Here is a 15,651-nt window from a genome sequence, read left to right on the forward strand (position 1 = left end):
GCCGCCAGCGTTTTCGCTCGTCACTGTTTAGCTCAACACAGGATCTGACGGGCATCTGCATGCCAACATGACCACCCCCGCAGTCACACCTGCAGCCGGGACACCAATCGAGCTTGTTGTTCCACACCTTCTGCGCTGGTGACATCTCGCCCGACCCTCGTGTCACCCCCACCAGCAAGCAAGACCCCTAGAAGCCATCCGTTCCCATCACGACATCAGAACGAGGCCGACCCAGAACCACGCGACAGAGGGTCCTATTCGCAAACAGATCGCCCTCCTTTTCTTCATTGGACAGTCTCATCACCGCCATGTGGGACTTGGTCTCGATTGCCCACATTCCGTCAATCTCCGCCGATGACCCCTGCACCCCGTCCTCGCTTCGACATGCCTTCGGCGAAGCTTCGTCGTCGGAGAATCTCCCCGACCCCGAGGGCCAAATCTCTTTCTCTCTTTGACAGATGATATTGATCCAGTCCGCCGGTGTCAATCGTCCGACGCCGTCGAAAAACTTGATCGCAAAACCTGTGGTCGTCCCAGCTTTATTACCAGGTATTCTCCCTTCGTCTCAGAGCCTAGTTTCAAGCACGAACCGTCTCTTTGTCGTAAGACCTTGACGGCGGCAGGTGTTGGCTCGGTAAAGTCCGGCGCTCGTCGCATGCAACGTTGCCAACCCGGGCTAGTAGCGTAGACCCGGCTCCTTGATCAGCTCCCGAGTCGCTATTGGATGAGCTGGATCAGGCCGCTCCGTGATCATACACATGTCTCGAACCATTGCTTGGGAGCAGATTCCAGACGAAGAGCGCCTGAGTCGAGAAGACTTGCATCAAAGACCGTAATCCGCCGCATCAGTCATGTTCAGATCGCAAGTGCACTGATATCGTCAAAGCTCCGGCTACCCTGAGCCTGATGTGGTAGAAGAGATCTCTCTCGAGAATCAGTTGATTGCGTCAACATGTCGAAGAGCTTCGCACAAATGTTTGGCCAAAGTGGCGACCGACTCTTGACCTTGCTGCCGGAACAAGCCGAAATAGGCTGGCAGAAATCAGGACTCTTGTAATGGACCAAATGTGCAAACGGTAGGTCACTCATATGGGCAAACCTAGCTCAAGACACTCGTGTTTATCACATTTTTCATGAATTGCAGTGCGGTAGGAGCACAGCTCCGAGACGACTTTCCTGGCCTGCTCTCTCACTAGCTTGAGCCCAGTATCGGACAAAACCGATTGGCTCATTTCTGATGCAGTCGATATCACCAACAGAAGGCTGCTACTCAGCATTGATTGGGTGTCGAAGGCCTGTTGCTGCACAGCTGCCTAAATGGCAGTAAGACAATGTTCGTTGCTAGCATCGTCCGTCCCCCTCCGATGCCTGGGCTCATTTGACTCCTTCGCGGAGTTCACGCAAGCAAAGAGTTCATGAGCATGTCAAGTCTCACTGGATTCGCGATGGCTTTGGAAATCACAACGCTCAATCCGGGAGAGCCTGAACCTTGGCCCTCCTTCGATCACCCGTCGTCGCAAGGGATACGAAGCAGTCAGCGCGCCGCAAACTTGTATGACAAGGGGATCAAGTTCTATCGTAAGGAGGATCTTGTGAACATTGAAAAGGAGGTCTCCGAATCCTACATTCGGGAGTTCTTCAATCTTCCGCGCATCGACGGAACTGTTCTTCGCATGAGAAATCCTCTTCACGGCGTCCTCAAGCCAATCTGGTGAGTTGCACCCCGCATGTCCGAACGGACAGCCAGTGAGGATATATGCTTGCGCGGCTAATCAGCATCATCAGGAGTCCAATCATAGAGTTCCAAAACTACTGGAAGTTTGTGAGGAAGGAGCCGGATGGACCCCCCGAAACTCACCTGTGTTCGTTTCGCGTGGACTGGTTGAATCAGTCTATGCAGCAGTATGAAGGGAACATTGAGAACTATGAGGGTATTTTTCGGGGAAAACGCACCGCATGGGTCGACAGCAAGACATGCGCCGCGTTCAAAGCCCACACTCGGCAGCTCTTGGCGAAGCGAAAGGTGACCAAGATCGTCTGCTTCGGCCTAGGAGATTTCGTGCGTCGCCCGCCTGTCTGGTGGAAAATCCGCAACGCTCAATCTGACAATCCAATCACGGAAGGGGATCATTTGGAGGGTGGTATGATGCAGCACTGGGCCCCTATCACCATGGCCGAAACCCTGCGAGGGCTTGCCGATGGATCCTCCGTCAGACTACTTACGCAGGACCCGAAGTACACAGCCGAGGCGAGAGCTATTCTGGAAGATGTCGGCTTCGAAGTCGTCGGGGCATTTGGCGCTGGAGGCTTTGCCGAAATCGACGAGGAAACGGTGGTTATCTCCATCTACACCGCGGTGCCGGTGAAGCAGATCGTTGCCGATATGCCACGCCCCATTTCTATCATCACTACACCCCCTGGCGAGATTTTGAATTCATCCGAGTATCTGAATAATCCTACAGTACTGCTCTGTGAAGGGTGTTTTTGACCAAGTGTCTACTAACGCGTGTGGTGCCAGGAGAATCCCTGCTGACACGGAAACTCCCCGTACGAGAGAGATGTGGCGGCAATATGTAGCCTCAGACTTCCCGGCAGTCGCCGATGACATCTCTAGTATCACATCTCTGGGGAGCCTGAAGATCTTCACCAGGATCGAGGATGCTGTTTCCTAAGACATGTTGGGCCCCGCAGCGCCACCGTTCGCTGGGACAAGCAAAGTAAGGTGCCTTGCAAGCCTGGGTTGTGCGTGTGCGGCAGAGATCTCGTACAGTTGTTTGAATTTGTCCGCAGCACGGCAGTGACACGATTCTTGCCATTAGAAACACAACATCAATGTTTATTTGTCTAGCCACTGCGTGTAGCAGACTGTACCTAAGTGTAACTCACTGTTTTTGTTGCGAAGAACCGGGTCATTCTACGAATCGCCTGCACGCGTTGGCATCAAGAATGGATTGACGCCAGGGTTGTTTCTACGTTGAATGATGTATCTGAAAGGCATTTATACATCAGTTGGTCGCTCGGAAACAATTCCTACGAACAGAACGTCCGCGCAATATTCTCAATCACCCTTGTCACCTCCTTCAGACTATCGACGTCTACCCACTCCACAGCTGCATGCAGTCCTTCACCCTTTGGCCCATACATAATTGACGGGATGCCCGCCTCATTCAAAAGACCTGCATCGCACCAGAATCCTGCAGCATCTGGCTCTGGCACATTGCCGGTCACGTTCCCAACCACGGCCCTTACGGTTTGTACAAAGCTATGATCATCCTCGAGGGCCGACCCAGGCCGAGTAAATGTCATGCGCGGGGCGGCATACTGGAAACCAGGTGTCTTTGCAGCCACCTCTTTCAAAAAACGACTCAGATCGTCCATGATCGACGAGGGTGTCTGGGGCGGGACCGTCCGGAACTCAATGGTCAGGGTGCATTTTGCCGGGTAGCTTGACGGTTCCTCGCCGCCTACGAGCTTGCCGCCGTGAAGGTGCGCTTTTCCGAGGAGGGGGTGCGTGGGAAGCGTGTGTCCATACTCCAGGAGAGCCGTTTGCAGACTGCCGGCGAGCAGGATCGCATCGATGCCGATGTGCGGCTCGGAGCCGTGCGCAGCCTTGCCGAGCACGTCTATCTCAACCCACACGAAGCCTCTATGCGCCGTGACCATGGCTTGGCTGGTTGGTTCAGGGATGAGCGCTGCATCAGCCTTCCAGCCGGCGGCTAGCACGTCCTCGGTTCCTTTGGAGAAGTTTTCTTCGTCTGACACGGCGGCCAGGATAATGTCGCCCCGGAGCCTCTCGGCGCCCGACTTGGCAAAAGCTGCCAGGACTGCCATGGACGACGCGACGCCGGCCTTCATGTCCAAGGAACCTCTGCCGTAGATGCGGTTGTCTTGCAGGAGGCCACTGAGCGGATCCGTACCTTCCCCATAGGATGAAAGGCTCACCGTGTCAATGTGGCCGTTCAGCATGAGCGACTTGCCGCCACCAGTGCCACGTAGGACGCCTACAATGGACGGCCGTCCCGCAGTACGCTCGACCCAGTGTGCCTCTAGATCGCGGTGTCGAAGCCATGAGAAGATGTATTCTGCGATGGCAGTCTCGTCAGAACCGGCATCATTTGACAGATCGGGGTTCGCAGATGCGATCCTTGTGAGGATCTGGGTCAAGCCTGTTGCATCGCTGACCGTCACGTCCAAGGGCTCCTTATGCTGGCGTGAGCTTTCGGTGTTGAGCACCACCACAACAGAGTCGGCTTTCAGCCAGCTAGGACGCTGGCCGCTTGCCGCCAGCCGTTGCAAGCCGGCCAAAGTAGCGCCGCCGCAAGGACCGCTGTTGATGCCTCCCTCCGCGAGAACGCGAGTGGCTTCATGGGCTTCGTGGTCCGAGACTGTCACGCAGGCGTCAACGCCCGCTCTCAGGTCATCAAAAGCCGTAAGCGATACCGTGCCGCAGTTGAGGCCCTCCATGATGGTTTTGGAGGTCGCCACGGACGAGATTTTGCCCTGCCTCAAACTCTCGTACAAGCAGGCGGCTGTGTCCGGCTCGACCGCTAGTACACGATACGCCCGATCGCCTGACTTGCAGTGTCGAACGAGAGCCTGCGCCAACGACCCGACGCCGCAAGGGGTGACGACAAGATCCGGCTTCAACCCCTGAGAAGCAAGCTGGGCATCGACCTCTGCAACGAGAGTAGCATAGCCCTCAACAATCCATTTCGGTATGTCGGTGTAGCCATCAAACCCGGCATCTTGGATGAAAAGTCCGCTGGGGTCGGTCTGGGACGCAGCATGGGCTTCTCTCATTGCGCCATCGTAATCCAGCTGGCTGACCACGACCTCGGCGCCCTCGGAAGCTATGTGTTCGGCTGCTGCGGGGCCGACAGCCTTGAACACGTATACCTTTGACTGGATCCCTAGCAAACGGGCGGTGGCTGCCAAGGCACGGCCGTGATTCCCGGCGCTGGCGGTGTATAGGACGATCGACTTTTGCTGTGCACAGCGGGCGATGTCTTGAAAAGATGAGTTGAGGGGCAAGTCGAACTGGTCGATGATTGCCCGGCAGGTGCCCCAGGAGGCACCCAGAATCTTGAAGGAGGGGAGTCCGAGGCGATTGCTCTCGTCCTTAACGTACACAGCTTTGACGCCAAGTTTCTTTGCCAACGATTCCATTGAGACAAGAGGCGTCACGGCATAGTCCGGCATCTGGCAGTGGAGGGAGCGCGGCAGTGAAACATCGTCGTGGATATTGACTGAACCAGTTGCCTTGTTGAAGAGAAGAGGCTTGCGTGACGACATTTTGAAACTGAACAGCGTGCTGCTTGGATGCTGTGCTACTTGAATCGCTCGCAGTCGAGGACAAAAGTGGAATGTTGGGAGCAGTGCTGAAGACTTGGATGGAGTTCTGAGCAATCACGAAGCTCCTAAGTGTACATATCGAAAGTTGAAAGGAATGTATGTGCTCCAAAAGAAGGAAAATCAATATGATATAAGGCGCATGCTGCGTATAATGGATTTAAGGTCAAGTTCACAGAGGGCGTCATAAGTTCTCAGAAGGCGTTGGTGGAGATTCGGAGTACAGAGACGTGAATGACAGAGGCTAGCTGCCAATTCAGGCTAGATTCGGCTGGTTCTCCCGATGTGTGACCATCACTCGCGCTAACTTCGACCACTCACTCAAAACCTGGCCTGTGGTGGTCTTGAGTTTTTACCGCATGTGAAGGCTTTGGGCATGAAACATTCCTCTCAGTTGCATTGCTAGATTGGTCTGCCGTATTCGATTCTGGATGGTAACCTGGGATTTCGAGCGGATGCAATATATTTGACCCCCACATATAGTCAAGTAGCAACCATTTTTGACGCTTGACCATAAAGCTTGCATCACATGGTTTGAAGATGTTGTCAACGCCAGTTTCAGGAGTTTGGATTTTGAAATAGTAATGTTGAGACTACTACAGCCGATTCAGTAGGAGGACCAGTATACCAAGGTAATTATGTCCTTCTGGACAAAGTTTGCAGATAAATCAACTCAGATCGCTAAGCGCTCACTACAGAGATCGACTGTATCCAACGACGAACAGGGAACCGCTTCCCTATCCAAAGTTCTCGACACGACCAGAAGACCCTTCTCTGATTCGTTTTTTTAAATCTCTACTCATGTAACTGGCCTCAAGATCGATCCATTCACAAATCATAATCTTATCATTTTATTCGATTGATGTTCAACGATCTGGACGGGAGGCCGACGGCGAGTATCACAGCCTAACACTGAGAGTCTAGACACGAGCCTGGGTTTGAGCGCACATAGATGGTTGGCCAACCATTGATGATAGTTAAATCTTTACTCTCGATCAAGGACACAAGTTGTGATGTCTTCGCGACAGTTGAGATGCTACATTCGAGCCGAAAAGGTAAAAAAGCAAACTTGTTGAGGCGTCGACCCGTTGTCAGTGTAAGCTTGTAGCCTAATTGAATCCAAGTCGTTGATCCGTTAGATACCCGTTTGCCTCATTCTATTAGGGCACTGGCGCCCATGTAAGGGCTGCAACTAATGTCTTCTAGCTTTCAAGGCCGAGAGCGACACGTAGTTAAATACCACGCATAGGAACATGGACTCGAGGTCTGAGTAGCTGGCTCATCTGTCCCATTCATATCACATCCAAGTTTCAGCTCATGCCGCGCGACCTCGTTCTCCTGAATCTACCTAGCAATCTCGAGCGCCAGCATGCCACGCAAAAGCTCATCCCAGCAACCTGCGCCTTGCACCGCACTTATCCGATGCAACGGCAAGTTATGTTCTATCAAAACTACCCACAGTGACGCCGAGATCCTCTGTCAGGCTTAGCTGGCTGGCGAAGGAACCTTCGAACCTGGCGACTTCAAGCCAGTTGATCCCACCGAGACAGTCGGTGCGAATCGAAGCACAACTGCTGCTGTGGCAACGGGAACGCCCACCCCGCATCAGATGCCGCGTCACAATGCTCACACGAGCTCGAATGCTAGAGCGAGCTCAGCAGGCCCGGCCGAGACGCTAGCCGGCGTGGGTGCTTGGGCCGTGGACCGTTACAAATGATCTAGCTGATCGCCGGGCGGGTACTTTGTCTGTAAGCTTGGCATGCTTCAGACATGGCCCCGAAAGCTCGTAATTTTTGACTGATGCACGTGGAGGATTAACAGCACTTGGTACACCGCCCACACCTGTGTCACGGTCGAGAAACGGGGCTAGTACGGGGGCCGCGGGGGGAGGGGAGTGCTCATGTTCCTTGCATCATTATCTATAACATTCGTTGTTCGGCTATGATGAGAAAAGAGGCTTAGGCTTGTGTCTCGTGCTACAGGATCCTCGATGTCGCAAGGAGGCGTCAGGTAATTGACACACGTAGACGTCTAGACGCCAAAGAGCTTCAGCGGGGCCACGACCAACCAGCCCAGAACAAGGACATCCAGTGCCTTGGAGACCTGGGTCGAATCCTCAATGGCGCGATTGTACTCCTCGAGCATGGGAATCTTGGCCTTGTTGTTCCAGTACGAGCGCATGTAGAGGCTGATACCGTACGAGCCGGCGGCGGGGACGAGAGCCCAGGCGGTGTTGCGGAAGACAAGCTTGCTAGAGGTGAAGAGCACGAAGCTCAGGCCGTTGTAGAGTGAGAAGAGGGACTGTTTGGGGCGTGTCAGCCACTCTGCACGCTGTGCAGATGAATTCAGGAAGGGCGCGACCGCAACGTACAAAGATGAAGCCGGCGCCGACGGTGTAGCGGGTATCCCAGAGCTGCTTCTTGGCGGTGCTGCTCCATTCGGCAGCCTTCTCGGCTGTCTGCTCATACTTTTGAAGCTTTGGGATGGACTGAGCCGAGAAGTACACGGCGTAGCCGCTGGCTGCCGTGACCAGGAGGGTCAAGATGTTGGAGATGAGGACCATTTTGCTTGCGTCAGGGTATGGTTTATTCGTCTTGTGTGAATTGTTTGTAACGTGAAGTTGATATGCCACCGTGGTGCGAGCCTCGAGCGTTTTAACGGGAAGCAAATCGTGAAGAGACGATGATGTCATGCGCCGCTGTGACAGCTCACAGACACGTGCTAAAGCCGGATGACGATGGTCATGCACTCGCTCCACCACTGGTCAGTCTGATTGAAGTGTCGTGGCCCGATCTGGTATGCCCATGTTCACCGCGTCTGCTGACGGCATCGTAGCACCTTGTATCGAGCTTGCGGCGGTAACGCCATGATTCTACGCGCATTCCAAACGCGCTCCGTTGAGGCCAAGGATTTTGGTGGGCGGCTGACAACGAGGAGCACATCTATCTGTATGTGCTCGGCGCTCGGAGTATGATCGAATCCATCGGAAAAATACTACCCCCCAGTGCACCTCGATGGTCCAACCGTGTCACGCGAGCAGACTTTGACGAATGCCCTCTCACGCAGTGCTCCCGAGATGGGATGAGGACCTGGTCAATCGCCAAGCACTATTGTCATCAAAATAAGCTCATGAGCCGAGCTCCGGGTTACAGATCATCGATGTTCAATCCCCACCCACCCCTCCATCATGATGCCACTCATTCGAGAGAGGGGGAGAGAGAGCTTACAGGATGAATCAATTTCGAGGTAGCATCGTCAAATGGGTCGAAGGCTTGGTATTCCCGCGGAGGAGGAGACACAGGGGGTGGCTATGCCAGGTGAGCGGCGGGCACTAGGCGCCATGAGGCAAGGAATCGCAGTGGGAAAACAAGACTTTTCAGCTGGAGGGTTCACCTGGCAGATGCGGAGGCGAGGCCAAACATGGGTCTCTGCTGCTCGCTGCTCGAGCTCGAGGCACGTCACACCTGTGGACTTCTGTGGCCGGGCTATGGGCTTGAAATGCGGGGCTTGGCACACTGACATGGAAAGAGCCTGGTCAGTGAACATGCCCTGAGATGCCCACCTGGGCAAGGTGCCAGGCCAACCTGCCCTGCCTTGGTCTTACCTGCCCTGAAGAACCAATGCGAGGAGGCTGGAACTGGAACATCGAGGCAGGACCAGCCCCGCGTTTGCCTGCCTGGCTGCCGCCTGAGGTCCTTCCTGTGGTCCTGAGGTTCGGAGATCGAGGCAGTTAGGTACATGTCACGATGTACTCGTGCACCGCCCCTGCCATATAAGGAGGATGGGGAGCTTTCCCCGCGCGTGCACTGAGCGGGCAGCTTCTCTCTGCTCTCTGCTCTCTGCTCTCTTGCTCTGTGCTTCTTGCCTTCTCCGCCAGTCGCCAATCGACTCATTTCACTCTCTAGTGACCTTTGTCGCGTTTGTGATCCCGCCATTACGATCTATTGCCCTCGACCGTCCCAATTGATCCATCACCAACTGACGAGACCCCCAACCACCGCCCATCATGTCGAACGGCCGCGGGTCCGAGCAGACGCCTCTGCTTCCCAGCCTCAACGTCGAAATCGCCCACGAAGGCGAAAGCGGCAGACAGGGTTTCCACATCAACCACTTCCTCGCCGTCCTCTGGCGTAGCTCGTGCACCGCTTCGAAGCTCGTCAACGTGCTCTGGCCCTTTGTCCCCGTCGCCCTCATCCTGCAGTTCTTCCCGGGACTGCACATCTGGAAGTTTGTCATTGCTTACATCGCCGTCATCCCTTCTGCCAACCTGCTGGGCTTTGCAGGCCAGGAGTTCGCTCGCAAGCTGCCCAAGGTCGCCGGCATTCTGATTGAGACGACATTCGGATCCATCATTGAGATTATTCTTTTCGTCGTGCTGATCGTCAAGCACGACGCTAGCGACCCCGAAGACAATGGCGACGAGGGCAACCTCGTGCCCATCATCCAGGCCGCCATTCTCGGTAGCATCCTGACGAACCTGCTCCTCTGCCTCGGCCTGTGCTTCTTCTTCGGCGGCCTGCGCGAGGCCACACAGAAGTTCCACAGCATCGTCTCCGAGGTCGGCAGCGGTCTCCTGCTCGTTGCCGCCTTTGGTCTCCTCATCCCGAGCGCCTTTTACTCGGCCCTCAAGTCTGAGGTCGTCCCGCTGCTGCCGGGCCTGCCGGGTCCTCACGAGCCCTTCACCGAGCGAAAGCTCGAGGACGATGTGCTGAGCATCAGTCAGGCCACCTCCATTGCCCTCATCGTCGCCTTTTTCCTCTACATCTGGTACCAGGCCAGCAGCCAGCACAGCATCTTCGACGAGGTCATCGAGGCCGACGAGCACCGGGATGCGGATCGCGAAGCCGATGCCGAGAAGCCCAAGTTCACCATGACCGAGGCCCTCATCGCCATCACCATTGCCCTTGTGTTCGTAACGCTACTTCTCATCTTCCTCGTCGAGGAGATTGAACACGTCGTGGAGGCTGGCGTGCCTGACCAGTTCTTGGGTCTGATCTTGCTGCCTCTGGTCGAGAAGGCCGCTGAGCATCTGACGGCGATTGACGAGGCCTGGGGTGCGTTTTGCTTTTCCTAGTGATTCTGCAGATTAATACTGACGACGTTCCCAGACGGCGCCATCAACGTGGCTCTCTACCACTGCCTCGGCCCTTCGATCCAGACTGCCCTGTTCAACGGCCCCCTTGTCGTCATTGTCGGCTGGGCCCTGGGTAAGCCCATGGACCTCAACTTTGAGATCTTCATGATTGCTCTGCTCGTCCTGTCGATACTCGTCGTTGGCAACTTCCTTCGCGACGGCGAGTCTAACTGGCTCGAAGGCGCGCTGCTTGTGGTATGTTATTTTGGTTGCTGGACCGATAACCTGCAGAAGCTGACATTGGCCCACAGATCGTCTACGTCATCATCGCCATTGCCTGCTGGTACTACCCTAACCCCGATGTCGCGACCTCGAACGGGCTGCAGGCTACCGGGCTGGTCAATGTAACCATGAGCGTCGACCAGCTGAAGCAGCTGCAGCAGCTTCTCGCCATCAAGCTCGAGTAAGGACCCTCTCGGTCATCTCCCATCGAGCAGGATCGCCTCGCGACTGTCCGCGATAAATCGTGTGTCGAAAAGTGTGTCGTTGCCATTCAAATTGTGGAGGGGTGGCCGATGTGTGACAGGAGGGCAAAATTGGTCATGCTAGCATATCTTCAGGTTGGATTTTCCGTCACGTTACTCACTATCTGACTAAATCTGTACCAAACTTTAGCTACGAATACAAGTTCACGTCTATTTGAAACACAACAAGAATGCGTTTGATCACCACTTGGCTTCGGTAAGGAGCACCCTTCAGCACGAGGAAAGCATGGAACAGATGCAAAGACTTGCGTGTCCCGACAGACAGGCATATTACTTCATTATCGTCTAACTAGAGCAACACACCGGCCCTCCAGGCATACACGCAAGGGCTGTCGGTCTCGCATCAAACTACACATCCTGTACACGGGCGACACGCTTATTCCTCGCAGGTGTCATCAGTCTCGGAGGGCTGGGGGGCGCTCGAGACGGCGCTCGAGACGGGGGGCTCGACGGTGGTCGTGGCGACAGCGGTCGAGGTGACGGTGGTCGTGGCGCCGGTTGGGGTGGGCAGGCACGAGCAGGCGGAGGAGACGCGGGAGATGACGTTCTGGCCGCAGGCGGACGAGGCGTAGCTGGGGACGACCTTGACGTCAGCCTCCCAGCCGTCGAGGAAGCCGGCGCAGAACTCCTGCGACTCCTCGAGGCGGCCGGCGACCGAGTTGGCGCGCAGGGCGCGCAGGCAGTTGTCGGCGTTGCACGTCTTGGGCTTGCACTTTTCACGCTTGGCCACCTTGACGAGGTAGCCGCCGCGCTCGATGGTGTTGATCCAGACGTAGCCCGAGGGGAACTCGGCGTACGAGGACCACGAGCCGACAAAGGCCGGGTTGCCGCCGCCGGGGGCCGAGTCGTCCTCGGGGTAAATGTCAAAGTAGGCGACCTCGCAGACCGAGTCGCCGGTGGGGTCCTCGGGGATGGACGACACGTCGTAGACGCGCAGGCCGGCGCCGTAGTTGGACTGGTAGACGAGGCCGTCGTACTTGTTGACGTACTGGTTGTGGTCGACGGAGCGGACTGTGCCCTTGTAGAGACCCGTCTGCTTGGGTGCCTCGAGGTCCGAAATGTCCCAGATGTAGGTGACGGGGTAGCCGTCGATCGCGGGGCCGACGTGGGGGCCGGTGCGGCCTACCTCGTCGTACTCGTCGTCGAGGATCAGGTACTGCTGCCACTTCTTGTCGAGGACAGCGCCCTGGTGGGTGTACTGGACGCCCGTGTAGCTGGTGACCGAGACGATCAGGGGCTTGGACTTGTCGGTGACGTCGTAGATGGTCAGCGAGTCCTCGTTGTAGCCGTAGCAGATGTCGCGGCCGTCGTAGCGCGCGTCGGGGCCACGGTAGATGAGGCACTCAGCCTGAGAGGGGGGTTAGCAAGACAGAGATGACAGCAGCCTGGGTGGCGAGGGTGACGCACATCGTGGACGTAGCCGTCGTCCTTGGCAATGCCGAGCTTGACGGGCTTGGAGGGGTCCTTCAGGTCGAAGAAGATGAAGCCGCCGAGGGCGCTCTCGTTGCGCGGGCGCGAGCCGACCGAGGCGCCATAGCCGGCCTCCTCGTTGATGACGACGTTGTGGGACGAGCCGATGGGCAGGTCGTTGAACCAACCTGTGAGGTCGGCCTTGCCGAAGCGGACGGGCTTGTCGCCGGCCTTGAGCTCAATGTCGAGCAGCTTGGTGAGGTCGAAGATCTGGACGCCGTGGCCCTCGAGCTCGGAGCCGACGACAATGTAGTTCTTGTAGCGGCGGACCTCCTTCCACAGGGAGCGCGCGGCGGCGGGCACGACGGCCGGCAGGAAGCCGAGCACCTTGATCTTGCCCTCGGGCAGGATCTCGATGAACGAGGTGCCGTCGTACTGGCCGTTGGCGACAAACTCACGGCCCGACTCTTCGTGGACCCAGCCCCACGAGCCCGAGCCGGTACGGAGCTGGACGTCCGAGCCGGGCGAGCCGAGCTCGGCGTGGTTGACAAAGTCGTAGAGGTCGATGTTCTTGCACCGGAAGGTGTGGAGGGGATCCCCCTTGACGGCCTCGGCCTTGCCGTTAACACACTTGGTGTAGTTGAGGCGGGGCCACTTGGCCGAGTCGAGCAGACCGGCGGCCTGTTCGCCCTGCCAGAAGGAAAGCTTCTCGGCCATGATGTGCTCGTGGAGCGCGCCATTGTCGTAGAACTCTGTGTCGGGGGTTAGTCTCGCAGGGTCACAAGAAGCTGGTCACACCAGAGCCAGGACAGGAGAGGCGGTCTCTTACCAGCAGCGAGGGCCTCGTCCTTGGCAATCTCCTTGCCGATGACGGCAGAGGCAGCGGTCAGGACCGCGCCGGCAATGGTGTTGTAGCGCATGGTGAGGGTTGAGGGTTGACCTTGCGGAGGGCTTGTCTGGTGGTCGGAAGGGGGGTGAGGGGGCAAGAGCAGCGCGAGATTCCAGGAGCGCAGATCCCCCGATATTTATGAGAAAGCTCTCCTTCTCTCTGCTTGGCTGGTGATGCCTAGACACCGGGGGGGGGAGGGGAAGGCTCCATTGCACGCTCATGCCTGTCGGGAGGACCCAGGCGCGAGAAGCTCAATCTGGCAGCTCCCAAGGTGGGATTATCCAAAGTCCTCCCCCCTTCCCGCCCTCCCGTCCACCTCTGGCCCCTGGGTATTGCTCTGCGGGTGCCTGCGTGTCTGTGGTGACTTGTCTGTTTGTCTGTGTGTTGGGTCGGCGGCGGCGATGTCGACATGGGATATTGCCAAGAATACCACGCCGCTATGGACGGATGGGGGAGGAGGAAAACGGCTTGGCGCGTTAGCTCACATGGGACCACGCATGGGCAGAATCGCATTGGCAAATCAACAGAGGCTTATGTGCGGATGGCTAACTGCTTAGTCTCCGCTCCCCGCCCTGTGCCTGCGTCGCCTTCTCTTCCGCGTGGAACAAGTCGAGAAGGTGGGCGTTTGCGCCATGCCGGCCCTGTCGACATGTTGTGAGGCGGGGGAGCCGGCCAGGGCTTGGGGGCATGGTGGCGAAAGGGGCAAGAGATGAGAGATCACCGTGTTCTGGGCCGGCGTTGTTCCCCTCTTGTGCTCTGTTGACTGTGCAGTAGGCAGGGTATGGCGAGGAGGCCGAGATAGCCTTGTTTTTAAGCATGATGCCTAGTCTGTGGATCATCATTTTATCAATCAGCACGCCCTTTGGGGTCGCTTGGTCGTCTCCGCTGGGTTGCTATCCCCGGCCTACCCTAGTGTGCTCGAATCTGTTTGTCTAGACGACCTGGTGTTGAGTGCTGTGGCACTCCTGATGATTCGACTCGTTATAAAGAGTTTTATCTACCATCAGCTAGGTACCCAGGTGTTCGTTGTCAAGCGTGAACCAGCTTCATCATCCACAACAATACTTGTCAGTCGAAATAACGCCCAGCCGGTAGACCAGCCGACGCCTGACGGACAACCCAGTCGGCCGACTCCTCCAGCGAGCTCGCCATCGCCTCCTCATCGCGACCAATAATGACGTGAGGCTCATCGCGGGTCCCTTCCAAGCCGTCGTCGGCAGCCCTCTGCTGCCTCTCGCTCACCTGCCCGTTTTGCCGCTCGAGCGCCACCCCGACGGTGCCCGCGAATGACGAGATCCCACATCCTGGTGACCGCAATCGAGCTGCCGAAATCTGCTTGGTGCCGATTTGCTGTGCCCGCTCTTCGACCCCTGTCGCTGTCATGTGCTGGGCCGCCGTCTGTGCAATCTTATCGGTCATGTTTATCTCGAGCTCGACCGATAGAAATGGGAATTAATAAGAATTTATGTTTAAGGTGTAGGGGTTTAAGTATTAGTGTATTGGTTAAGTAGTAGAAGACGAAAATTGGATATCTAGTAAACCTTTAGAACTATATACCCTCGTTAGATGAATACCCCTATAGTATTATATTTCTAGTCCTATTCTCCTAAGTAACTATCTTCTACTAGGCCGCCTATATCCTTAACTAATATAATCCTACCTATTATCCTATATTTTCTTAATATATAGAGTACTCTATTTATATCTATTTAATTACTTAGAGGGTAAGAGCTTTAGTTCTCTAGATATACGATCCTCTAAGTTTATTATATTGTTACGACCTGGCAGCTTCCGAAGGGGGAACACTGCCAGAGGGTTGGGGTTGCTGTTTGCAGAAGCTTAGGTTGTGACTCTGAGACGATGTGGTGTCGTAAGGCGTTGCGCACTCGTTACAATGAATACAAGGTAAGACTTAGATTGATCACTGTCGTGAGAAAGAATGTATCTACAAGTCCAGAATGTCCGTCCTTATATACCTGCCATCCTGTCCTTGTTGTGTTAGGTGGTGAGCTCATGTTGGATGGCTCACTGGTTAGTTGTTGGTGATCCATGATGTTAGGATCACGGTGTGTTATCCCGTGAGCCATTCCCTGGCTCACTGCGGCGTCCTTGGTGAGCCCGACGACTCACCCTTTATGTCTGAGTGAGCCATCACGTGATTTGCCAGGTGGGCCCGATTCTTATCTTATCGCGCTCCCTGATCGCGGGGTCGTCGATTCGCGGCCGCCCTGCTTCCTTGGTTGTTACATATATATAGTAAGTAAAAGAAGAGAAGTTAATATAGCTACTTCTCGAATTCTAAAGTCTATAATCCTAATAAAGAAAGTAAAAAGTATTAATATATATCGTAGTCGATATAGGAGGGTGTTAGCCAACGACCGAGG

General features: G+C 55.8%; 6 protein-coding genes across 6 annotated transcripts; 2 read left to right on the plus strand and 4 right to left on the minus strand.

Moving 5' to 3' along the window:
• Nucleotides 1-1,445: 1,445 nt before the first annotated feature.
• VDAG_08043 (uncharacterized protein) lies at nucleotides 1,446-2,672 on the plus strand (the record flags this gene model as incomplete). The annotated part of the gene is made up of 4 exons (XM_009652809.1): nucleotides 1,446-1,711; nucleotides 1,786-2,141; nucleotides 2,244-2,442; nucleotides 2,519-2,672. 4 exons carry the CDS (start codon nucleotides 1,446-1,448, stop codon nucleotides 2,670-2,672), a joined length of 975 nt encoding a protein of 324 aa, XP_009651104.1.
• Nucleotides 2,673-3,030: 358 nt separating this feature from the next.
• VDAG_08044 (diaminopropionate ammonia-lyase) lies at nucleotides 3,031-5,292 on the minus strand (the record flags this gene model as incomplete). The annotated part of the gene is made up of 1 exon (XM_009652810.1): nucleotides 3,031-5,292. The coding sequence occupies one exon, from the start codon at nucleotides 5,290-5,292 to the stop codon at nucleotides 3,031-3,033; it is 2,262 nt and encodes a 753-aa protein (XP_009651105.1).
• A 1,943-nt stretch (nucleotides 5,293-7,235) lies between these two features.
• VDAG_08045 (uncharacterized protein) lies at nucleotides 7,236-7,965 on the minus strand. Its single transcript, XM_009652811.1, has 2 exons — nucleotides 7,721-7,965; nucleotides 7,236-7,650 (listed from the first exon to the last, which is right to left on the minus strand). Exons 1-2 carry the CDS (start codon nucleotides 7,910-7,912, stop codon nucleotides 7,381-7,383), a joined length of 462 nt encoding a protein of 153 aa, XP_009651106.1. The 5' UTR covers nucleotides 7,913-7,965; the 3' UTR covers nucleotides 7,236-7,380.
• Nucleotides 7,966-9,355: 1,390 nt separating this feature from the next.
• Nucleotides 9,356-10,890, plus strand: VDAG_08046 (vacuolar calcium ion transporter; the record flags this gene model as incomplete). The annotated part of the gene is made up of 3 exons (XM_009652812.1): nucleotides 9,356-10,403; nucleotides 10,458-10,678; nucleotides 10,735-10,890. 3 exons carry the CDS (start codon nucleotides 9,356-9,358, stop codon nucleotides 10,888-10,890), a joined length of 1,425 nt encoding a protein of 474 aa, XP_009651107.1.
• A 454-nt stretch (nucleotides 10,891-11,344) lies between these two features.
• VDAG_08047 (uncharacterized protein) lies at nucleotides 11,345-13,298 on the minus strand (the record flags this gene model as incomplete). Its single annotated transcript, XM_009652813.1, has 3 exons — nucleotides 11,345-12,316; nucleotides 12,376-13,130; nucleotides 13,208-13,298. The coding sequence occupies 3 exons, from the start codon at nucleotides 13,296-13,298 to the stop codon at nucleotides 11,345-11,347; spliced, it is 1,818 nt and encodes a 605-aa protein (XP_009651108.1).
• A 1,037-nt stretch (nucleotides 13,299-14,335) lies between these two features.
• Nucleotides 14,336-14,686, minus strand: VDAG_08048 (uncharacterized protein; the record flags this gene model as incomplete). Its single annotated transcript, XM_009652814.1, has 1 exon — nucleotides 14,336-14,686. The coding sequence occupies one exon, from the start codon at nucleotides 14,684-14,686 to the stop codon at nucleotides 14,336-14,338; it is 351 nt and encodes a 116-aa protein (XP_009651109.1).
• Between the last annotated feature and the right edge of the window lie 965 nt (nucleotides 14,687-15,651).

Source organism: Verticillium dahliae, genomic scaffold, assembly GCF_000150675.1.
Source record: "Verticillium dahliae VdLs.17 supercont1.18 genomic scaffold, whole genome shotgun sequence".
NCBI lineage: Eukaryota > Fungi > Ascomycota > Sordariomycetes > Glomerellales > Plectosphaerellaceae > Verticillium > Verticillium dahliae.